Source organism: Gymnoscopelus microlampas (genome assembly GCF_963454915.1).
Source record: "Gymnoscopelus microlampas genome assembly, chromosome: 4".
In the NCBI taxonomy this organism is placed as follows: Eukaryota; Metazoa; Chordata; class Actinopteri; order Myctophiformes; family Myctophidae; genus Gymnoscopelus; species Gymnoscopelus microlampas.
Genome location: NC_139941.1, coordinates 3,581,806 through 3,607,196, shown reverse-complemented (window position 1 = coordinate 3,607,196; position 25,391 = coordinate 3,581,806). Strand labels below are relative to the sequence as shown.

Sequence of the window (25,391 nt, the reverse complement as noted above, 5' to 3'; positions counted from 1 at the left end):
AATAATGTTATGCTCTGTGTCAAATGCTTAATGTTTTATGTTGTAAAGCATTTTGAATTGCCTTGTTATTGAAATGTAAATAAACTGCCCTTGCCTTTATTCAATTGTTATTGTCATAAGTATTGCCTTTTGTGCAGGGTCAAAGCATTGTGTAGCAGTATACTTTAAAAAATGCACTGTTAGCTGCTTGAGTAATGAATGTCACTTAGCTTGCTTTGAAAACCAACCCTGATATATGAAGGACCATCCTAAAGTCTTTACTTTGTTCTGTGAAGCTGTTATTTATTATTACTCTCCGCAGGAGAGTATTGTTTTCACTTTCTAAATATGACACACCGATTGGTCAAGCCTCACGTGACAAGTGACAATACGGTGAAATACTGTATAAATACATGGCCTCACTTTGACAGTGTCTTTGCCACTGTCAAAGTGAGGTAAGACAGGAACCATGACGAAATGGCTGCATGGCTGATACATAATTGGCAGATAGGACAGATAGGACACTTATATAGACAGGAGGGATATGACACTTACACAGACGGATAGGACACTTACAGTACACAGACAGGACGGATAGGACACTTATACAGACAGGACGGATAGGACACTTATACAGACAGGACGGATAGGACACTTATACAGACAGGACGGATAGAACACTTACACAGACAGGACGGATAGGACACTTACATAGACAGGAGGGATATGACACTTACACAGACAGGACGGATAGGACACTTACAGTATAGAGACAGGACGGATAGGACACTTACAGTATACAGACAGGACGGATAGGACACTTATACAGACAGGAGGGATAGGACACTTACAGTATACAGACAGGACACTTACACAGACAGGAGGGATAGGACACTTACATAGACAGGACGGATAGGACACTTATACAGACAAGACGGATAGGACACTTATACAGACGGCTAGGACACTTATACAGACAGGACGGATCGGACACTTATACAGACAGGATGGATAGGACAGTTAGAACATAAGAATTAGAACATTCCCAACATTCCCAACACAAGTCTGGTAAGAGTGAGGTAAGACAGGAACAATCACGAAATGGTTGAGAAATGGCGGATACTGTAACAATTGGATAGGACACTTACACAGACAGGACGGATAGGACACTTACACAGACAGGACGGATAGGACACTTACATAGACAGGACGGATAGGACACTTATACAGACAGGAGGGATAGGACACTTATACAGACAGGACGGATAGGACACTTATACAGATAGAACATTCCCAACATTCCCAACAGCGGAGAGTTGTGCTCCGAGGAGCACTTTTTCTAGTTTACTTTAGTTTCTATGCCATGTTTTCACCCATTTTAGCACATTTGAGTTTAGACACCGGACCTACACAACACGTCTAAATACTTCCAAAGCCGAGATCTCTATATTTCAACAATTGCTACAAATTGCTACAAAACCTTTGTATATCCAGTCATTATGGCATAAACAATAAGTTGAATGGTAAATGTATGTCTGATAATGATGTACCGTGCATGTTCACTTTACATCACTGTGCACTTTGTATTATGTTATGGTAAGTTATGGCTCTCTTAGGAATGAATGTTTTAGACACTTAGTGAGTGCTTAGACAGTGTTATAAGCAGATTATAATACACTATAAGTATGTTTATAATAATGATAGACATGGGCTTCTTATAAAGTGTCACTTATATATCCATTACAATGTGACACAGTGTTTCCCATTGGTTTAATCATAATGACACAATTATTCAAACCAAACAATTTAAACACAAATCTAACAGCTAAACTTAAAGGTAGGGCAAGTGATATATTAAATAAGTGATAAATAGCTCTATATTCTAAAAGTAATCAAGTAATTGTAACAGGTGTCTCCCACAGGGGTCTCCCAGTCTCTCCAGCTCTTTGGTAAACAGAAAACTCATTTTCAGGTTGGGATACCAATTTTATCCAGTCAGGAGAGATAACTCATACAGGATGGATAAACAAGTGCATTTGGAAGTGATTGTAGTATATTTCATAACTTAAGATACATATTTAAGCCATGTGTTAGAATTAATATAGGATTGCAGGTCTACTTTGGGCTGCAGACAGAAGAGTGGATTCAGACCATTTGTGGGCTCCAGCCTGGCCGGGTGGGGGTACAATTAGCATTGACTATTGTCTTATCTTGGAGACAGTGCGTCTATCCATTTGTGATCAAGGCTGACACCGTTCCTTTCCTGGCTCTTTACAGTTGCAAATGTGGAGAGCCAGAGAAGGTGGGGTCCCACCTTACAGGGCTGACACACCCACCCATGTACTTTTGTTAGATCTCACTACTATAAATATACTGTAAAATGTAGGCTTGAGTGTGTGTCAGAGGCCGGAGGGCCGCGCTTAGGGGAGCTGAGGCTCCCTAGGAAAGCTGTTTGTACTCTGTCGGTTCCATGAAATAAATCCGAAGAAACGAACCTCACTATGGAGTGATGACTCAAATCCATTCTTCAAAACATCTATTCACATCTCTGGAACATCAAACTAACTTTACAATATGGCGTTGTTGGCAATTAGTATAGTGCATTAAAACCTGTAAGTCTGTGGTTTTAAGATACCACATATGGCGTTTAAGTCGGCAGTCGCGTTGGTTTGGCTATTTGGGGAGCGGGACGCCAATCTCCAGAAATGCTAAGCCAGGCGTCGAAAGGACATGCGCGGACGGGGCCTTGCGGTGGATGGACGGATCGAGCTATCTTCCTGCGACGTGGGGGGACCACTGCAAGGGTGCATTGTGGACATTGGCACGACATGACGACAACTTTTCGAGGATCTACGGGGAGAGGCCCTCATCATGACCAGATCTAGGATGCTGTACGACTCATCTGGCTGCACAAATTATCTTCTGCGATCGCTAATGGAGCGCGCTGCGGTGCTGATGATACCACATGATGACACAAATAAATAAGCAGACAAAAGTTTAATTGTAACAGTACAAAATGCAATAAAATGTGATAAACTGTGCTCTCTCCTGATGGCTGACAATATCCCACCTGAAAATGTATTTTCTGTTTATTAAAGAGCTGAAGAGACCACTGTTAGGAGGCCACTGTTACTGAACAAACACTCTACAGCAATGATTACTATCATAATATAGTACTTTAACCCTTAAAGCGGCACTATGTAACTTTTTGTCCAATCTGTATGGTATTGGTCTCCCTGCTCTTCTATTGAGACATTTACATCGTGTCAAAGGTCATGTCTCACCCACGCTGGTCAAGACCTAGCCGGTTGAATGACTTCACGGAAATACCGGAATTTGGCGGAAGTATCGCCCAGGAAATGACGTTGATACTTTGCAAATCTGTTTACATTCTCCGTGAATGAAATGAGTGTTGTAATTGGTCGAAAAAGATTGTTTCCGGCGAAAATAAATACGTACGACCGCCTATAGACACTCTCTGCTTTAGGTCGTGACCAGGCTTTTCTCTTTGCAGATGAGTAAGGCTGAGAACGAGGCTATGTCTCACCTAGACACAGGATCTGACATGAATTTTAATCTGATGGACAAGATTCAATTTATCACCTGAGCAAGCAGGCAGGCTCTATTAGCTCAATGATAAAAATTCTAGCACTTCAGAGGAAAGTTACATAGTGCAGCTTTACCCCAAAAAAAAACGTTTTGTTTTAACCAAACAATATCACTTACCCTTGCCTTTAAAATCACTCAAGGTTACATATCATTGCTGCTGGGTAGAAACCTTGTTGTTCCAACTTTCAATGTTTTTTTTTTTCTTTCCGTAAATCAATACCATATTTCGTCGCGAAAGAGTGTCGCAAGACAGTAGCAGATAAAGCTGATCTATACGAGCTCACAATGGGTCACGATGCCACACGTTGTGGCTTGTAGATCAGCTATTTTGTGATCACAAGCTCACATCACAAGCTCACAATGCGTCACATGGGGACGCATTGTGAGCTTGTAGATCGGCTATTTTCAAATGGCCGAAATGTTTATAGGGCTGAAGTGGTTAATGTATGTTTTGTAAAAATAGTCAAAATCTGTAAAGTAACTAGTAACTTAAGTTTTCAAATAATTGTAGTGGAGTAAAAGTACAATATTTACCTCTGAAATATAGTGGAGTAGAAGTAAAAGTATAGACCTCAATAATAGATAGTACCTCAAAATTGTACTTAAGTACAGTACTTGAGTAAATGTACTTAGTTACACCACTGGTAAGGAGTCACACTTTGTGATGTCTGTTGGTAGGGCATTCCACATTTTAGTGGCATAGCAGTAGAACAAATTTAACCCCATGTTTGTTCTCAATCTGGGTTGAATGAGATCCGTGGAGCTTCATGGTGTTGTGCCTGTTTGTGTTAATTCATCCTTTTGCTGAGTACAATGGAAACAAGCCCTCTGGAGATGTTTGTGTTATCCTTTTAGCATACCCTTTGACTGTACTACCTGTAGCCAACTGTTAACAATATTGTTAATGAAGTATGAACCAATCAACCAATTGCATGTAAAAGCTGATTGAACAGACATGTATGTCCTCCCCCTCTTCTCCACCAGGGGGCAGGGCAGCATCGTCTAGCTGCATCTCTGAAAACACAGACATCCAGTTAGAAATAGACAGATAAACCAAAAAGAAACAGATTTATTTACCGTGTGAAAAATATAGCCAGTTAAAAGTTCGCAGATTTATAAATGTGTGTACTAGTTTTAACAATTTATATATATATATAAAAATTGTTAAAACTAGTAGGCCTACACACATTTATAAATCATCTTTATTCCAGACCCGTGGGTCCATATACAAAGAAAAGACATCACATAATATAAAAAGAGACAGCAATATAAAACAAATCATCACTCTAGCGCACCCGCCCCCCACCCCACCCCACTCACACCAATTCATGAGGCGGCTGTCAAGCGCCGAGTCAAAATGTTCAAGTAAGTACGTAAATTAATTAAAAAGTGTAGAGGCTATTACCGTTACGCCAATGCTTTCTAAGCCTGGGTGTGTATCTATAACTGCTTCTCATAGGGTTGGTTAGAGCCTCTATGATGCTGTTCACGGACACATCAAGCCGACACATAAAATTGTACATCAATTGTCTTAAAAGTGCATCAGTGGACACAAACAATTGACTGGCACTATGCCATCTGGGCATGTGGAGTAACAACCTCATGGCAATAAATGTGTATTAGTTAGTTATGGGCAAAAATGACCGAACAAACCTTTTTGAACAAATCCTTTCAGTATCTGATATGTATCTGGTCAGCCTGTTGAACGTACTACTGAGTGAATCACACTTCCTCTTGTTTCTACTCTATAGTGGTTCCCAAGGTTTTAGCCCGGGACCCAACGTCGTGAAAATAGCAGATCTACAAGCTCACAACGTCTGATGGAATATCTTAGATTTGTTTTTAAATATATGAAGTACTTTAAAAAATTACTTTTTTTATTTCTGGAAATAAAATAAATAATTTGTAGGAAACTAAAAAAGAGGGATATTCATAGTATTGTGCTCTTGCCCCGACCCATATACATTTGTCCGCGACCCACAAACGGGCCCGAACCCATAATTCATGTTCATGCTGCCTGCTAGTGCTACCAGGATAGGTGCATCATTTATCTAAATAAAAGTTTAATAACAATGTGTTTGAGTCTGACAGGAAGGGGAAGTGGATGTGTGGGAGATTCTCACCCGCGGGCAAGCATAGGCAGGCTGACTGACTGACAGACAAACAGTTGTTCGTAGATACAATTATAACCAAGTCATTTCAGTGCTGTAGGTGTAATCTAATCAATCAGCCGGTGGGGCCTCAACTGTCACGATCACGGCCCCTGTTGTCCATGACTGTTTAGCCACTGATCATGTGCCTCTGCCCCTTCCTTGCCCTGCTCCTATTTCCCCTCAGCCAATCTCCTACTCTCCCTTCTACCTGAGGCCAAGACTGATTGCCCGGAGTGCTGTCACCTGTGAAGACCAGCTGAGTCTGGCTGGTCCAGTGACTATTTAAACTCTGTCTTCGTGTTTTTTCAGGGCCGGATCATAAGTTAGTGTCAGGTTCATTGTTCTGTGCATGTAGTGTTATCCTATGTCAGTCACCAAGCAAAGTCAAGTTTATGTGATTGTCATCTCCTGCCTTTGTTTGAGTTCTGAGTTCCTGACACTCAACACCACTGGCTGATGATAAAACCATAACTGGCACATTTCATAACCGGGTGCGGCATGCATTCCCTATTTGTGAAAATGAGGTGGATTGAGAGTTACTATTGACTCTGGGCTAGGAGTCACATCAATACCTATGTTGATGTTTTGACACTGTTAGTTTGAGAAATATGTCTAAACATGACACCTTACGTAAGCGGCATAGGGGAGCTCTGGATCAAAAGGTCACCAGTTTGATTCACAACCAGAACATGTCTCTCTCAACCCAATCGCTTACCAAGTGTTATGAATCTTTCAAATATGACTTAATCAGTGAAACAAATAGGTCAGTGTATGTTTGATAATGCCATACAGCCAACTATTACTTTTTGTTGTTTAAAGGTAGGTACGTTTTGTTTTGTAAAAATAATTGTTAATAGCTTTACATTCTGAAAGTAATCATTCCTATTTAGACTAGAGTGTTTGTTTGATAACCGGTCTCCCTGTCTCTTCAGATCTTTAATAAACAGAAAATGCATTTTCAGGTCAGAATACCAATTTTATCCAAAACAGGATACCTCATACAAGATACAGGATAAATAAGTGATATTGTTTCTTCTTGTCACATTATTGCCATTTTTGCTTCACGTAAAGGAAATTCAGCAATTATATAGTGGCTATATATATATATATATAGTGATATAAAAACAACTTTAAACCATTTCTCTTCAAACTCTCTAACACAACAAATAAGGCATCAATCCTGCCACATTCCCCAAAAACTATGAGAAATAGTCTCCACCCTTCCACAGAAGGGACACTCATTTGAACGTTTGTTGAAGCATTTTTGACACAGTGGCATTAACAGCCACCGCCCCACTCTCCACCCTGGTTTGTTTTCATGAGTTATGTCAAAATACCTTCTCCATACTCGTCTTTCCCATTTAGCTTCTCTGTGTTAGGAGCTTTAACACAGCGCATTGTACATGTGCTGTGTTAAAGCTCCTAACACAGAGTTAGGGGTTTGTACAACCCTTACCATTTACAGTATACAAATCAACACTTTGAGCTAAGGCCCTGAACAGCTCTTCATGTCAGGATAAAGCTCTAACTCCGGGAAAGGGTCCTCCTCATCAGGGATTTCCTCCCCCTCACTATAGATCCTTAAAAGATCAAAGTCATCCTTAGACAGTCTCTCAGCCCATCGCCCCAAGATGTACTCCACATAGCGGACTGACCTCAGCCCCAGCAGGTCAGCTACTGCGTGTGCATTTTTATGAGCGTGAGTGAGGCTTGGTGTTGTACTGTCCTGAACGCCCAGCCTAGCCCCCCAACTTGTGGTTCTTCTAAAAACCAGTGAAGCGATGCAACAGGCTCCTCCATTGTCAATTTGAAAAGAGTAAAAACAGCCCTATAAAAGGTGATAGTTCAGTCATATTAATAACATTAGTGCTCATTAAACCCACTAGATTTGGGTTTCGGCTACTTTGTAATGTATCTGCTTGATTGGATGGGCAAGCTGTGACCAGTACCTTGGACCGTATCAGCTGTGTGAGAGAGGCTGTGAGTGCAATTATACATGACGCAGTCTGTTAATGATTGCATTTATGGTGAAATGTAATGCTGAAATGAAACACGATGAGTACAGGGAATGGAAATAACGTTAGGCGAGACAGTTTTTTTAAGGTCAAGGATTTAAGTGGCAGTGCCCCAGTGAAGCCAGGATATTTGTTAGAGCAGTTCAAAACTCATAGACCAGTGTTTCTCAAACTGTGGGTCGAGACCCAGATGACAGTGAAGTGACAATTTAAGAACTTTTTAGACCTTAAATTGTCTTACAAAAAAATGCAGACATTTGTAATAGGCCTACCTAAAAAAAAAGAAGAAAAAGGCCATTCCTGCATCAATAGTAATCAACAAACTATACTATACAAACTGGTCAAACATTGGCCATATTGTCAAATAATATAAGAAAGATTGAGGCAAACATTGTGAAAATAGCTTGTAGATCTGCTATTTTCACTATGTTTTATCTGTGGGACAAGATTCAATGCCTCAACTCCAAGTGCTTGTCAGGGTGGGGGGTCCCCAGTTCAAATATGATCATTTTGGGGGGTCGCGGTCTGGACATCTGAACTGTGACCCTGACTACAAAAACATAAAAACTAAAGCTGTCACATTTAGTGAGGTTTCCTCCTGAAATGGAGTGGAGTGGAAGTATGAAGTAGCATACAATGGACATACTCATGTAAAATGACAACTTCCTCCAAATTATACTCAAGTACAGTATTTGAGTGAACTGAATATTAACTAACATTATTATGTTCCAATTTTTTCTGACAAGATATGCTGTAATGGCCAAATGAATAAACCCAGTAGCACCCCACCACCCTGCCAATTAAAGATTATTTTTATACCATAGCCACTGCCATGGACATAAACCACATTGCCAAGAAGCACCACCAAGTATCATGTGGATGTTTGAAGTATAATTTTACAATTTTATTAATAGATTTGAAATGTTAAATTTTAATGGCTAAATTTAATGGCTAGATATTACTGCAATGTCTGTCGGAATGAAAGGACCTTTTAAAGGCAACTCCTACTTTTACTTTCTGCACCGCATGCACTAAACACTTCATATAAAGCAGGCTGAGATGGACCCACGGTCACCCATTGCAGAGGAGTTCAGAGTTCCATTTGGTGGTGAGTGAGACTTCATCCGTCCTTCATAGTCCTATTAATTTATTAGACATGTTAGCTATTCATACTTAGTCATATCAATGTTTTAGAGATGTTAGCTATTCATCGTCATATAAATGTTATACAGATGATAGCTATTCATAGTCATATAAATGTATAAGACATGTTAGCTATTCATTTTGATCATGACTCCGTGCATAGTGCCATATAGATACAAACACGATCCGAGGTTACACACACATAAGAATTAGTGGACAGAATCATTTATTTTATATTGTACACATTTAAATGATTGATTTTGTATTGTTTTATTTATAGTGATATGGATTAGGCCAGATTGGAATGGGCTTTTGTTCATTCATTTCTTTTTAGACATTTCAATAATGTTGTGATTATTTATATTCACATTGTGAATGTATTTTTACCAGATACTCTCTTACTCTTAATAAAGTAATTATTTGGAAGAGTACTTTTACATCTACTAGAGTTATTATTTTAAAGTAACAACATTTTTTACTTGAGTACAGTATGGCTATTCTACACAACTCTTCTAACCTAACCTTAGTTCATACAATGGAATTAAAGTGTGTATGAAAAAAACATCTAGCATTGCTTCAGTACAAATACAAAAAACAAGAAACATGGCTGTAATGAAAAAAATAAAAGAATAACTTGGTGAAATTAAGCATAAGCAAAAAACAAACAAACGACCAAACAAAAGAACAGAATTGGCAAGTATAATCTTATTTCAATGTATGTAAATAATATTGAAATGGGTCACTCTTTTTAGGTGTGGAACTAATGAGACATTTAAAAGAAAATCTTTCTTACAAAGTGGTGTGTGGCAAGACTGAACATTAGGATTCATATAATCTAATTTAATTCATGATTATAAATAGTAGTGTATTGAATCATTCAACTCATGTTAATGTCCTCAAAATGATGTGTTTTTTTCCCCACACTTAGGGGTTGCACACAAGGTTCCACTGCTACTGGTAGAGGGGAAAAAGTGAGTGTTACTTTTTCTATTAAACCTACAATAAGCTATAACCATAAGAATAGTCCTACATAGTCCTACAGTTATCTGCTCAGATCTCAAGTCAGCAAGGGCATCAATGCCATCTATTTGTCCGTCTACAGAAAGCCGCCACCATGAGTACGGACGCAGAGATGGAGCAGTATGGCAAGGCCGCCATTTACCTCCGTAAGCCAGAGAAAGAGAGAATGGAGTCTCAAAGTTTGCCCTTTGATGCCAAAACTGCAGCATATGTGGCCGATGTTAAGGAGCTGTACCTCAAGTGTAAAATCATAAAGACGGACGGTGACAAAGTCACCGTGGAAACGCTCTTGGATAAGATGGTAGGTAGAGGTGTATTTAAAATCAAATAGTGGCACAGTAAAAATCACAATACATTCTGAAGTTGTGCTTTTTTTTTTAGGAGAGAACTGTGAAGTTGGCTGATGTCACCCCTATGAACCCTCCCAAGTACGACAAAATTGAGGACATGGCCATGATGACCCACCTCACTGAAGCCACCGTTCTGTATAACCTCAAAGAGCGTTATGCAGCATGGATGATCTATGTAAGGTTTTCTACATACTGAGAACAGTACAGCATTGCACCTGTCGATAGCAGAGAAACACAGTCTACAAGTTATATTTAACATCAAGTGAAAACCATAGAATAACAAATTCAACTTGTGACTGTAATCCCAGCTCTAGTGATCCGTTGCCCCAGATATGTGGCATGCTCAGTGCTATGTTGTATGATGTTAATGTTCTCTCTCTTCTCCCCTTCAGACCTACTCTGGCTTGTTTTGTGCAACTGTGAACCCCTACAAGTGGCTCCCAGTGTACGACCAGGAGGTTGTAAATGCCTACAGAGGCAAGAAGCGTATTGAGGCTCCACCCCACATCTTCTCTGTCTCTGACAACGCCTATCAGTTCATGCTGATGGGTACGTACTAGTTAGGACAATGTCAAAAAAATATAACTATAATGGTTTTGTGCTGTATCCATGATTAAAAGTTTGCTTTACATTTTACAGATAAAGAGAACCAGTCTGTCCTGATCACGTAAGTTTCCCATTTACTAGGCATTAAAAAAGGAACATTTACACAAATTCAGTAACTGCATTTATCTGAATGTATGCATTTATAACCAGTGGAGAATCCGGTGCTGGAAAGACTGTGAACACCAAGCGTGTCATCCAGTACTTTGCAACAGCTAGTTCTGCAAGTGGAGAAAAAGCGGCCGATAGTGGTAAAATCAAGGTATAATTATGTACATGTTTTTGAACATAAAGCATTTATATGCAATATGGCAATTCAATTTGAAAGAATTCTGATCAATTTTATATTGGGCGATGTCTAAAACATTCTAGGGGTCACTGGAGGATCAGATTATTGCAGCCAATCCTTTGCTGGAGGCCTATGGTAATGCCAAGACTGTGAGGAATGACAACTCCTCTCGCTTTGTAAGTGTAAATAATGACATTTTATGAGAAAACTTGCAATAATTCCACAATGTAGAGGGATGCAACAAATTGTGCTATATATCAAACAGGGTAAATTCATCAGAATCCATTTCAACACAACGGGCAAACTGTCCAGTGCTGATATTGAGACATGTAAGTATGAAGTTCACAGATGATAAAATATGTATGCGTTAATCTGAGGATTATATTTTGAGTTATGAACAACCCATATAGATTATTATCATTATCATATATATATATATATATATATATATATATATATATATATATATATAATGACATTTACCCTTGTTATTATTATTATTATTATTATTATTATGAGTTATGTACAACCCATATAGATCTGCTGGAGAAGTCTAGAGTGACCTACCAGCTTCCTGCAGAGAGAGGTTACCACATCTTTTTCCAGATGATGACCAACCACAAACCTGAGATTATTGGTAAATGGAATTACTGATGATGGAATGAGAACATAAAGGAATCAATTAAAACACAATGTCACACTTTTTTTAATCCCTTTTAAGAAATGTGCTTGATCACCTCCAACCCCTACGACTTCCCGTTGATCAGCATGGGTCAGATCACTGTGGCCAGCATTAATGACAAAGAAGAGCTGGACGCTACTGACGTCAGTGAACATTATGTTAATCTTTCTAATACACTGTGCTAATGCAGTCAGTTGCTCTACAAAATGTCTTTTCTAAAGCAGTGCTTTTCAAAGTTTTCAGGCCTTGACCCCTCAAAATAATCATATTTGAACTGGGGACCCCCCACCCTGTCAAGCACTTGGAATTGTAGCAGTTGAGGCATTACATTTAGTTTGACTCGGTTCAACAGATAAATATTGTGAGAATAGCCGATCTACAAATGTTTTGCTTATTTCTTTGGTAATATTTGACAATTTGACCAATGTTTGACATTTTGTATAGTATAGTTTGTTGATTACTTTTGACACAGTATTGATCTTATTTGTTTTCTTTTTCAAATGACATTACAAGGTATTGAAAGCCCTCAAATTGTCACTATAGAAATGTGCAGATACTCCGTATACACTTACTGTATGTTGGTTTGTTTACTGTTGAGTTCTAGAGAGTTTTAAAGGATGTCTGTTAATCTAATGCTTAATCTCAATATTTTGAATACATCTCTGCTTATTGACATCAGGATGCTATTGACATCCTGGGCTTCGACGCTGAGCAGAAACAGTACATCTACAAGTTCACCGGTTCAGTGATGCATCATGGGGTCTTGAAGTTCAAACAGAAGCAGCGTGAGGAGCAGGCTGAGCCTGATGGCACGGAGGGTGAGCTGCATCTTTATTAATATAATTATTATTATTATTATTATTATTATTATTAGTAGTAGTAGTAGTAGTAGTAGTAGTAGTAGTAGTAGTAGTAGTAGTAGTAGTAGTAGTAGTAGTATCATTATTATTATTTATCATGATGGCACGGAGGGTGAGCTTCATCTTCAACTAAGGAATGAAAATAATGCATACTTTGTCACAAGTATTGTATTTACTTATATTCTAAATGAAGCTAAATATATTTTCAATAGATTTCCTTTTTTCTTATAAGCTTACTGTAAATTGCACTCTGGATTAAGAGCGTCTGCTAAATGCCTAAATTGTAAATTGCAAATTGGATGAACATTTCAGAGGCTGACAAGATTTGCTACCTGTTGGGTCTGAACTCAGCAGAGATGCTTAAGGCGTATTGCTACCCCAGAGTGAAAGTCGGAAACGAGTATGTCACTAAGGGACAGACTGTGCCACAGGTGAGTAAGTTACATTAGTTCCATGATATGATTTCATACACACCTTATATCCTCAACACAGCATACCATTACAACTCTGACATCTTTTTGAGTGTCCAGACTGTCTTAAATCAGCTTCTGTAAATAAAATGATCCTCCAACATTATTCAAATTCATTTCTATGTATTTATTTAATATATGACGAGCATACAAAAAATATGACTTTGCAGAAACATGTGCAGTTCCCTGCACCTCTGAAATATTATTTTAACAGTATTGTCATACCTGTACAAAAAAAAAAAAAAGAAACACTACACATTGTGTATCTAACCATACAACCCCTCCCGCTCCCTCAGATCAGCTAACACAGGCAAGCTGTCAGAACCTTCCTTAAAGGCAGCTGCACCGATTTTGGGCCGACTCGGCGTCGGAAAGCGTTGGATATCGTCTTTCCGTCGATTAGGGGTCCGTGGGGGCGTCCGTCGGGGCCTTATTGGCCGACTCGGGGAAACCGAACATGTTCAGTTCTTGGGCCGACTGGTAGAACCGTCGGGTAGTGAAGAGGGGGGAGAGAGAGGTGTAAAGGTTTGGTCTGAGCTGTCTTCGACGTTGCCAGATTCTGTGAGTGAAACCAGCGACCAGGTCTATGAAAACCTACATTCACTGTTTCTCTCTCTCCCCGTCTCTCAAAGCCAGAGAGAGAGAGATGGGACAGACTGTTCTCCCGTCTGGCTCCCGAACTGTGGAACAAACTCCCCATTGCAGTAGAACTGCAGACTCACTCCCAATCTTCTACCGTAATCTGAAGACTCACCTCTTCAGACTTCACCTTAGCCCGTAGCACTTGCCGTAGCACTTTCCCCAGCCTTGATGACCTTGCAGGCTTATGTAAAGGCTAAAATGTAATTTAAATAGCATGTTATGTAGACAAATGCCATGTTCATTTTTAGACCTGGCATCCTATAATGTGTATGGTGTGTATTTTCTTTAGATGATGCTGTTTAGACTGATGATAGGTTCTTGGTTTACCTATGATCCTAGATTACTATTGCTATGCATTTGACGTAGGCTATTACCTTGTGTTTTCCTTGCTTATTGTATATCACTCTGTATTAAGAGCGTCTGCTAAATGCCTAAAATGTAAATTGTGTAATTCACACCCCTACTAATAATGTTCCTATTTCCTTAGGTAATGAACTCAGTCGGTGCCTTGGCCAAGTCCATCTATGAGAAGCTGTTCTTGTGGATGGTCATTAGGATCAATGAGATGCTGGACACCAAGCAGCAGAGAAACTACTACATTGGTGTGCTGGACATCGCTGGTTTTGAAATCTTTGATGTAAGCATGGACTTTTTTAAAGTGGGAGACTAATTCTTTTTGTCAAAATTACGCAAGTTCAAGAAATTGGGCTAATGATATTTCCACTCACAGTTCAACACCCTGGAGCAGCTGTGCATCAACTTCACCAATGAGAAACTGCAACAGTTTTTCAACCACACCATGTTTGTTCTTGAACAAGAGGAATACAAGAAAGAGGGAATCCCCTGGGATCTCATTGACTTCGGCATGGACTTGGCCGTCTGCATTGAGCTCATTGAGAAGGTATACAATTATTCTGTACTTTAATGGACATGACATGTTAATATAGTTTTTTGTCATTGGCACTACGTTTTTTGGTGATGTGTCTCTTTTGTCTCCTTTACAAAGCCATTGGGCATCTTCTCCATCCTTGAAGAGGAGTGCATGTTCCCAAAGGCTTCAGACAAAACTTTCAACGACAAGTTGCATGGCACGCATCTTGGGAAGAACAAGGCCTTTGAGAAGCCGAAACCTGCCAAAGGCAAGGGTGAGGCCCACTTCTCCCTGGTCCACTACGCTGGAACTGTGGACTACAGCATCACAGGCTGGCTAGAGAAGAACAAAGACCCGTTGAACGACTCTGTGGTGCAACTGTACCAGAAGTCTTCAGTTAAACTGTTGGCTGTGTTGTATCCCCAACCTGAGCCTGAAGGTATGTTTATTATTGATTGATTATTGCAACACTCTGTACGCAGGCATTGATCAATCTGGCCTCAGGCGTCTGCAGCTTGTTCAAAATGCTGCCGCTCGCCTCCCCACCGCCAAGAAAAAGCACCATCACACCAGTCCTTGTCTCACTCCACTGGCTCCCTGTCCGCTTTAGAATTGTTTTTTTTTGTTTGTTTTTAAAGCCCAAATTTCGGTGCCCCCCCCATACCTATCTGAGCTCATTCAGCCATATATTCCAGCCAGACCCTTGAGGTTGGCTGACCAGCTGCTCTTGACTAGAGGGGGCCGAGCCTTTGCCGTGGCCGGCCCCAGATTGTGGAATACCCTGCCTCTTCATATTCGCTCTGCTCAGTCCTTAGGGATTTTTAAATAATTATCTATTAAAGAAAGACCAATTTTTTCTCCCTGGCCTTTAATGCTGCTTGAGCATGTATGTATACCCTTGCTATGTATACCTTGATTGTGTATACTTTGTTATGCTGTTTTGTTTCATTCGTGTTGTGATCTGTTTAACTTGTTTGCCTTCCTTTATTATTTTAATTATTTTTCTTTTGCTTTAATTTTTTTCTTCAGCTCTGTTTGCCTGCTTTTTAATTTGTTCTTGTTCAGCACTTTGGTTCGACCTTGGTCGTTGAAAATGTGCTATATTAATAAACTTTGATTTGATGATTCTAACAAATATAAACAGACCCGAATAAGAAGGGAGGCAAGAAGAAGGGTGGTTCCATGCAGACTGTATCTAGTGCTTTCAGGGTAAGAATATTTATTCATTATTATTAACATTATATTCCTGTAAGAATGAAGCATTATAATTATCAACATTATATCCATGTAAGAAATAGGCACGTCTTTTCATGTTGGAATATAACAATTAAACAAAGTTGTGAGCTTGTAGATCAGCTATCTTTCAATGGCTGAAGTTTAAAATAGGGCTTAAGTGGTTAATGTATGTTCGAGAACAATCAAAATCTGTAGAGTATCTAAAGTGTTCAAATAGTTGTAGTGGAGGGAAAAGTACAATATTGTATCACTTTTGGCTTATAATAAGCCCACTTGGCTCTTTTATGTCTCAATAGGCGAACCTTGGGTTGCTGATGACCAACTTGAGGAGCACTCATCCTCACTTTGTGCGTTGCCTCATTCCCAACGAGTCCAAGACTCCAGGTAAACACAGAAAATATATGTGATTAAATGTAATTATATATATATATATATATATATGATTACCAACGAGTCAAAGACTCCAAGTAAAAATGTAAACAGTGAATGTGGGGTGGTCATTTAATACAACTTTGACCAGTGTGTAACTATTCTGTCCTAATAGTAATAATAATAATGGAGCAACATCTTTACAGGCCTGATGGAGAACTTCCTGGTCATCCATCAGCTGAGGTGTAACGGTGTGCTGGAGGGCATCAGGATTTGTAGAAAGGGCTTCCCCAGCAGAATTCCCTATGCTGACTTCAAGCAGAGGTATTCTTTCCTTTTTCCAGCAGCTTTTAGTTCCAAACCTATTAACGCTAAATGACCCACCTTTACAAAACAGGTACAGTACTGAACGTCAGTGCAAAATGACCATGAACTTTTACAAAACAGGTACAAAGTACTGAATGCCAGCGCATGTCCCGATGGCGCGTTCATGGACAACAAGAAAGCTTCAGAGAAGCTGCTTGGGTCCATTGACGTACCTCAAGATGAGTACAAGTTTGGACACACCAAGGTAAACACAATGCAAATCTTGTTTAACGTTATCGACAAAGGACTAAAAGATGATTTTACAGTTGTTCAGTTACATTATAACATTATATGCAGGTGTTCTTCAAAGCTGGTCTGCTGGGTGTCCTTGAGGAGATGCGAGATGAAAAGCTGTTTGTTCTGGTAACCATGACTCAGGCTCTCGCACGAGCTTACGTCATGAGACGGGAGTTTGTCAAGATGATGGCTAGGAGGTACTTTGAAAACATCATTAATTGATATGAGTTTGAGTACTTTTACTTTCGGTACTATATTTTGATGTCAGTATTTTTATACTTTTACTCATGTAAATTTTAAATACCAGACGTTTACTTGTAACAGAGTATTTCTACATTGCAGTATTGATACTTTTACTTATGTAACACATGTGAGTATACTTCTTTCATCACTGTCCACAATCATGACACACTTCAACCGTTTTTCCACAGAGAGGCCATTTACTCCATCCAGTTCAACGTGCGCTCATTCTGCAATGTGAAAAACTGGCCATGGATGGCGCTGTACTTCAAGATCAAGCCTCTTCTGCAGAGCGCTGAGACTGAGAAGGAGCTGATGAACATGAAGGAGAACTACGAAAAGATGAAGGTCGACCTGGCCGCGGCCCTGGCCTCGAAAAAGACACTGGAAGAGAAGATGGTGGCTCTGGTGCAGGAGAAAAATAACCTTGCACAGTCAGCGTTATCAGTAAGTAGCTACACTTGTACAGGAAATGTTGATAATATTTCATATTGTTTATCATCCTGTCTCAAATCTTTTATCTAATGTAGAATGTAGATGTAGACCATGCCAGAGAATGTCTGGTGGTCGAACGGCTGTTGGCATCATTGTATAGCTAGATGGCTACCAGCACAAACGCCTGACCCAATTTGTCGTTCTTCTGTGGGGGCCGTTGAATCTGCATATGCCACTGCTCCTCACCTGCACGCACTACTATAGTATATCCTTTTGGAGGATGTTGATAGCCTCCAGCTTCTTCCTCGTCCTCACCTCCGCCAACGCCTCAGTACCGTCCAGAATCTAGCAATGACAGAGCCTGCCGTTTTCACCAGCTCGTTCAGTCAGTTAATGTCCCTTGTGTTAATGTACCCCCACCCCCCAGGAAGCAGCTGCAAAACAAATCTCATATATCTCACCCAGAACAAATGCTGCAACAAGTTCCCTCACTTATCTTTTTCATTGACAACCAGGGAGATGAAGCATTGAATGATGCTGAGGAGAGATGTGAGGGTCTTATTAAAAGTAAGATCCAGTTGGAGGCAAAGGTCAAAGAGACGACCGAGAGACTGGAGGACGAGGAGGAGATCAACGCGGAACTGACCGCCAAGAAGAGGAAGCTGGAAGACGAATGCTCTGAGCTCAAAAAGGACATTGATGACCTGGAGCTCACATTGGCCAAAGTGGAGAAGGAGAAACACGCCACTGAAAACAAGGTTTGTGATCATAAACTCTCTGGGGTTTCTATCAAGTTAGTAGTCGTTGCTGTTGGGCAGAAACCTCCATCTCCATATTTTAACTTGTTGTGTTTTTTTCGTAAACTAACGGCCTACTTGATCGTACCACAACGTCACACAAAAGCATCAAAAGTAGCAGATCTACAAGCTTGTCGATCTGCTACTTTTGCTATAATTGGATGTGAATCCTGAAAAGTAAGTGTTTTGGACATAATGAGGTTTCCACCCGACAGAGAACAAGTGGAATAATGATCTATTCCAGTTCTGTTCTGCTTAATCAGGTGAAGAACATGACTGAGGGGGTGGCCTCTCAGGATGAAGGACTTATTAACACTGTCTATGTTGGGTTCATTTAGGTGAAGAACCTGACTGAGGAGATGGCCTCTCAGGATGAAGGACTTGCTAAGCTGACCAAGGAGAAGAAAGCCCTCCAAGAGTCACATCAGCAGACCCTGGATGACCTGCAGGCAGAGGAAGACAAAGTCAACACTCTGACCAAGGCCAAGACCAAGCTGGAACAGCAAGTCGACGATGTGAGTTCATAGAAGTGAACACTGTATGTTTATTGTTGTTAATGAATAATAATAAGAACAATAATATTATTATGTGCAGTTGGAGGGTTCTCTGGAGCAAGAGAAGAAGCTCCGCATGGACCTGGAGAGAGCCAAGAGAAAGCTTGAGGGTGATCTGAAACTGACCCAGGAATCCATCATGGATCTGGAGAATGACAAGCAACAGTCTGATGAGAAGATAAAGAAGTAATGTGGACCTCAATATCTATAATTCATTCATAATTTGCCTAATAATAATAATGAATAAACAATTTTAAATGCCATGGAGAAAAAAATATACCTGCAGAATGACACTAAAATATGACATACTGTATTCCACAGGAAGGAATTTGAAACAAGCCAACTTCTGAGTAAGATTGAGGATGAACAATCTTTGGGGGCCCAGCTGCAGAAGAAGATCAAAGAACTCCAGGTATTTATTTTTCCTTTCTGTAAAATCATTAACAATAAGTATGTGTATTAGGACTTTAACATGTTAACCTAAAATCGTAAATTTGAAAGGCTCGTATTGAAGAACTGGAGGAAGAGATCGAGGCGGAACGCGCTGCTCGTGCCAAGGTTGAGAAGCAGAGAGCTGACCTCTCCAGGGAACTTGAAGAAATCAGTGAGAGGCTGGAGGAGGCTGGTGGAGCCACCGCCTCTCAGATTGAGATGAACAAGAAGCGTGAGGCTGAGTTCCAGAAGCTGCGTCGTGACCTCGAAGAGTCCACCCTGCAGCATGAGGCCACCTCCTCTGGCCTCCGTAAGAAACAGGCCGACAGCGTGGCTGAACTGGGTGAACAGATCGACAACCTCCAGAGAGTCAAGCAGAAACTGGAGAAGGAGAAGAGCGAATACAAGATGGAGATCGACGACCTGTCCAGCAACATGGAAGCTGTGGCTAAGGCTAAGGTAATACAAAATACTTGGTTCAATGAACCAAAAGCTCAAAAAATTGGGGACTTCTTTATTAAAGTGTAATGCTTCCAAGGAAGCCCAGGTCATATGGATATACAGGACACTTCTCCATTTCATGTAACAAACAATGAACCGACATGACAATGATCAAACAGGTAGACAGGTAAACAGGTTTACTTCAGTGATTGAATATGTCCCAATGTTAATTAACAGGGAAATCTTGAGAAGATGTGCCGCACCCTTGAGGACCAACTTGGTGAAATCAAGGCCAAGAGTGATGAGAATGTTCGCCAGATAAATGATGTCTCAGCTCAGAGAGCAAGACTGTTGACAGAAAACGGTAAATGTTCACCGTCTACTTTGCCTATGTGGTTTGTCGTACTTGAGCAAATTCCCTAATTAGAGATAATTATTTTATCAGCAATTATCCCAGGAATTTAAGGAATATGTATTCAACAAAGATGTATTTAAATAATTGAAACAAATATTCATATTTCTAACCAGGTGAGTTTGCTCGTCAACTTGAGGAGAAAGAAGCTCTCGTCTCTCAGCTCACCAGAGGCAAGCAGGCCTTCACCCAGCAGATTGAGGAGTTGAAGAGACATGTTGAAGAGGAGGTCAAGGTAAGCAGTTAGAACTGCAGACTCACTCCAATCTTCCGCCGTAATCTGAAGACTCACCTCTTCAGACTCCACCTTAGACCGTAGCAGTTGCCCTATAGCCTTGATAGCCTTGCAGGCTTATGCAAAGGTTAAAATGTAATTTAGATAGTATGTCATCTAGATGTAAGTTAAGTTGTTGATCTGGTATCCTATAGTAATAGTTTGTATAGTTTCAATGTACAGATTATTACATTATGTTTTACATTATACTGATGATAGGTTTTTGGTTTACCTATCCTGGATTACCATTTCTATGCATTTGATGTATTAAATTGCTCTGGATTAAGAGTGTCTGCTAAATGCCTAAATTGTAATTGTAAGGAACATCTTTTTTTTTTTTTTTTTTTTTTACAAATAGGCCTAATTTGTATCTTTTTGTAATTTCAACCAGCTGACATTATTTTGGCATTGTTTTCTTTTGACAGGCAAAGAATGCCCTTGCTCATGGTGTGCAGTCAGCTCGCCATGACTGTGACCTTCTGAGGGAGCAGTTTGAGGAGGAACAGGAGGCCAAGGCTGAACTGCAGCGTGGAATGTCCAAGGCCAACGCTGAGGTGTGTCAGTGGAGGAGCAAGTATGAGACTGATGCTGTCCAACGCACTGAGGAGCTGGAGGAAGCTAAGTAAGTGGTCAATGTTTTACACCAGTGGTTCTAAAACTTTTTTGTGCCAAGGATCCACAAATTGATTTTTGGGACCCCCCCCCCTCCCCCATCTGTCAATGTCTTGTGCCAGGGGCCCCCCAGCAGAGAAGATTATTCAACATTTTTAAAACACTTTCAAGATTTTCATTAATTGTCAAAAATAGCAGGAATTGACGCGCTGTGAGCTTGTACTGTATATCTGCTATTTTTTAATAGCCAACATATAAATACCGTATAAATAGGTTAAAATGATTGTGATGCTATATTTACACATTTTGTGTTTTACATGTTCAAATCAGGCACGACTCACTATACAAAATACTGCCCACAATATAATTTGATTCCATTCAAAACCGACCAACAGGAAGAAGCTCGCCCAGCGTCTTCAGGAAGCTGAGGAGCAAATCGAGGCTGTGAATTCCAAGTGCGCCTCTCTGGAGAAAACCAAACAGAGACTGCAGGGTGAAGTGGAAGACCTCATGATTGATGTGGAGAGGGCCAACGGTTTGGCAGCCAACCTGGACAAGAAACAGAGGAACTTTGATAAGGTGCTTTGACATTCATCATTTTAAAATTAAACAATCCTCCTTAAAGTGGATGTAAATGACACATTTCATTACAAACGGTGTGCAGGTCTTGGCAGAATGGAAGCAGAAATATGAAGAGGGACAGGCAGAGCTGGAAGGAGCTCAGAAAGAGGCTCGTTCTCTCAGCACTGAGATGTTTAAGATGAAGAATTCCTACGAGGAGTCTCTGGACCATCTGGAGACCATGAAGCGTGAGAACAAGAACCTGCAACGTGAGTTTTTCTTTATTTCTTCTAATAACACTAAGAAATGCATAAAATGTTCAAGATCAATAAGCTGATAAGGAAACACCAACTTAATTCAAATTCAATTGCTGATTGAATAGTTCCTTATTGACTGTTTTCAATCAACTGCAGAGGAGATCTCAGACCTGACTGAACAGATTGGTGAGACTGGAAAGAGCATCCATGAGCTGGAGAAGTCCAAGAAACAGACGGAGACAGAGAAGTCAGAGATCCAGACAGCCCTGGAGGAAGCAGAGGTAAAACCTTTAGGTTCTAGATGAAGAATGCAATTGTCTATATCATGGATTTATTTCAATACGTTTTCTATTCAAACAGTGTAGCAGTTTATGATCAATGTTACATTAAAAGGTCCTACAACCTTTTGACCCTTTATTATATTTTAGGGTACTCTGGAGCACGAGGAGTCCAAGATTCTTCGTGTGCAGCTGGAGCTCAACCAGATCAAGGGTGAGGTGGACAGGAAGCTGGCAGAGAAGGATGAAGAGATGGAGCAGATCAAGAGGAACAGCCAGAGGGTGGTTGACTCCATGCAGAACAATCTGGACTCTGAGGTCAGGAGCAGGAACGATGCCCTGAGGATCAAGAAGAAGATGGAGGGTGACCTGAACGAGATGGAGGTTCAGCTGAGTCACTCCAACCGCCAAGCTGCTGAAGCCCAGAAGCAGCTGAGGAACGTCCAGGGAACGCTTAAGGTGCAAAAACATAGTAGTTAGACACATATCCAAACAGTGAAGCTGCTCTGAACAATGAGTGGTCACATTGTGATGTTTCGCTTAACGTGACCACCTCAAATGTGATTTATTTTAGGATGCCCAACTGCACCTTGATGATGCTCTCAGAGCCGCAGAAGATCTGAAGGAGCAAGCTGCCATGGTGGAGCGTAGGAACGGCCTCATGGTTGCTGAGATTGAGGAGCTGAGAGTGGCTCTGGAACAGACAGAGAGAGGCCGCAAAGTGGCTGAACAAGAACTGGTGGATGCTACTGAACGTGCTGGCCTGTTGCACTCTCAGGTAAGTCAATGGAAAACTGTCAACATCAAATATTTAACATAGAAGTCATGCATACTTACATTATTAAACTGAATCTTTATTTTAGAACACAAGCCTTTCGGGCACCAAGAAGAAACTTGAAAGTGACCTGATCCAGGTCCAAGGTGAAGTGGATGACAGTGTTTCAGAAGCAAGGAATGCTGAAGAGAAGGCCAAGAAAGCCATCACTGATGTAAGTTAGGATGTCCGCCCCTTGTCCAATCTACCAGGACAATTAGACATCCTTAATGGCATGCTTAATATAAAAATATAATACAATACAGCTCGCTCATGACATGCGCATGTTGTAAACCTTTGCTCTATAGGCTACAACAGAGGATGCATTTTAGAAGGCTCACACTAAATCATAAACTTGCATGTCTTATTCAAACAGCCATGAAGATCATTGGGAAAAAATAATCACTCAATTCAGTCTATATGTCAAAAATATATGCTCGGGGAGACAGAATGATACATTGCAGACTGAACTGGTACAAGAATCATTCCATCCTCCATCAAGATATTTATAGCAACAACAATTAGTGGTACTAACATATTGTGATTGTATTACCTACAATCTGGTTAGATTCCTTCTGGTCTTATGACACGATTATCTGATTTTTATTTACAATTTTATTGTCTCACAGTCAATATGTGAATTTAAGCATGCTTAAAGTGTGGTTACGTATAATCTATTGTGATTTTCTTGGCAAGTGTTTGTGGTAGCGGCATGGATACCAAGATGTATTTTCCTTGCGGGAAACGTATATTTGATCTTAATACAAACATGAATTTCCAGGCTGCTATGATGGCCGAGGAGCTGAAGAAGGAACAGGACACTAGTTCTCACCTGGAGAGGATGAAGAAGAACCTGGAGGTCACAGTCAAGGACCTGCAGCACCGTCTGGATGAGGCGGAGAACCTGGCTATGAAGGGAGGAAAGAAGCAGCTCCAGAAACTGGAGTCTAGGGTAAGATGTACTTTACTTCAACACGAATTATAGTCAATGAAACAAGAGGAAATCATTTAATAATGTATAATTCAATTTTGAAGGTGCGTGATCTGGAGGGAGAGGTCGACTCTGCACAGAGAGGTGGAGCAGATGCTATTAAAGGTGTCCGCAAGTACGAGAGGAGAGTGAAGGAGCTGACATACCAGGTACTGTATATCATGTTCACTTTAATGACCATTATGCCATTGACAAAACGAATTAATTTATAAATTCACTCTCACTTCAGACTGAGGAGGACAAGAAGAATCTTGGCAGGCTTCAGGATCTGGTAGACAAGCTGCAGATGAAGGTGAAGGGCTACAAGAGGCAGGCTGAGGAAGCGGTAAGACAAATATACATAGTGATGCATTTTTAGTTGTGGTTTCCATAGGCATAGTCGAATCTTAGCTTTTATATTTTAGATGGGGGTCATCGGCCAAATACGTGATTTTGGAGGTCTTTGACATGAAAAATTTGAGAACCACTGACATAGAAACATACGTTTTTCAGCAAACTTTTAGGATTTCGAAAACATTTTTAGATTGGCCTCAGGTCTTAATGGGTTAATAGGAATCAGTTGTGTAAAAACAATGCCAATATTACCAACAGCAGATCATTTTTCAGTGCCCATCTTGCTGCTTCCCACGAGCGGCACACGTAATCTCTAATCGCTTGCCATGCTTCTGCAGTATGCCATGTTTACCACGGAACTGCACTGCACTGTACCCATGGGTGTTGTGGAAGCTCTGACCTGTTACTGTAACATCGTGCCGTTCCAATGATAACCTGTCAAGGCTCATTCATGTGATCCCAAGGCACTCATGAACATGCTGCATGGGCCACTGTATTATTCACATTCCTGAAATTGTCTTATTGGACTATAATTGTAAGATGCTTTTTTCAAATATTGAGGCTGTGAACCGTCTCTATCATATTGTAGGAGGAAGCAGCCAACACTCACCTCTCCAAGTGCAGAAAGGTTCAGCATGAGCTGGAGGAGGCTGAAGAGCGTGCTGACATCGCTGAAGGCGTGGTCAACAAGATGAGAGCTAAAAGTCGTGACTCCAAGGTAATACATGCGCAATATGAACTGAAGGTTCATTATCTTTAACTAAGATTTAACTAAAGATTCATGTTGAATATCTAAAATGATGTTGTTCTATTGTTACAGGGAAAAGAAGCTGCTGAATAAGCTCTCCAATTCAAGTCACCATACAAAGTCATAAAATATGACCCGTTGTATTCAAAAAGTCATAAAATATGACCCATTGTATTCAATAAAGGTGGCAACAAAATTCTATTGTTTCTTGTAGTCATTACTTTGTCTTGTCATTACTTTTTAACTATCTGAACAAGACCTAAAAAGGTACTTTGACTTAAAAGTTGTTAAATGAGGAAAAATACTTACACGTACTTT

The 25,391-nt window shown here is 40.3% G+C and overlaps 1 protein-coding gene across 1 annotated transcript; it reads left to right on the top strand.

Moving 5' to 3' along the window:
- Positions 1–8,838: 8,838 nt before the first annotated feature.
- LOC311043843 (myosin heavy chain, fast skeletal muscle-like) lies at positions 8,839–25,270 on the top strand. Its single transcript, XM_084055213.1, has 41 exons — positions 8,839–8,864; positions 9,828–9,870; positions 10,002–10,220; positions 10,301–10,444; positions 10,662–10,818; positions 10,909–10,936; positions 11,026–11,134; positions 11,245–11,337; positions 11,427–11,490; positions 11,700–11,798; positions 11,883–11,986; positions 12,523–12,661; positions 13,016–13,134; positions 14,303–14,452; positions 14,546–14,716; positions 14,822–15,125; positions 15,831–15,895; positions 16,219–16,306; positions 16,498–16,615; positions 16,739–16,862; positions 16,955–17,091; positions 17,326–17,581; positions 18,085–18,327; positions 18,705–18,881; positions 18,961–19,106; positions 19,242–19,332; positions 19,422–19,811; positions 20,031–20,157; positions 20,322–20,440; positions 20,905–21,101; positions 21,487–21,670; positions 21,756–21,921; positions 22,066–22,190; positions 22,338–22,646; positions 22,762–22,965; positions 23,051–23,176; positions 23,783–23,953; positions 24,037–24,141; positions 24,222–24,317; positions 24,915–25,043; positions 25,146–25,270. The coding sequence occupies exons 3-41, from the start codon at positions 10,014–10,016 to the stop codon at positions 25,164–25,166; spliced, it is 5,802 nt and encodes a 1,933-aa protein (XP_083911339.1). The 5' UTR covers positions 8,839–8,864; positions 9,828–9,870; positions 10,002–10,013; the 3' UTR covers positions 25,167–25,270.
- The last annotated feature ends 121 nt before the right edge of the window (positions 25,271–25,391 follow it).

Coding starts and splice junctions, on each gene's coding strand:
- LOC311043843 (XM_084055213.1), top strand. CDS start 10,014: ATGAGTACGGACGCAGAGATGGAGCAGTATGGCAAGGCCGCCATTTAC. Junction 14,453..14,545: donor CTGGTTTTGAAATCTTTGAT/GTAAGCATGGAC, acceptor TTCCACTCACAG/TTCAACACCCTGGAGCAGCT. Junction 22,966..23,050: donor CTGGCCTGTTGCACTCTCAG/GTAAGTCAATGG, acceptor TCTTTATTTTAG/AACACAAGCCTTTCGGGCAC.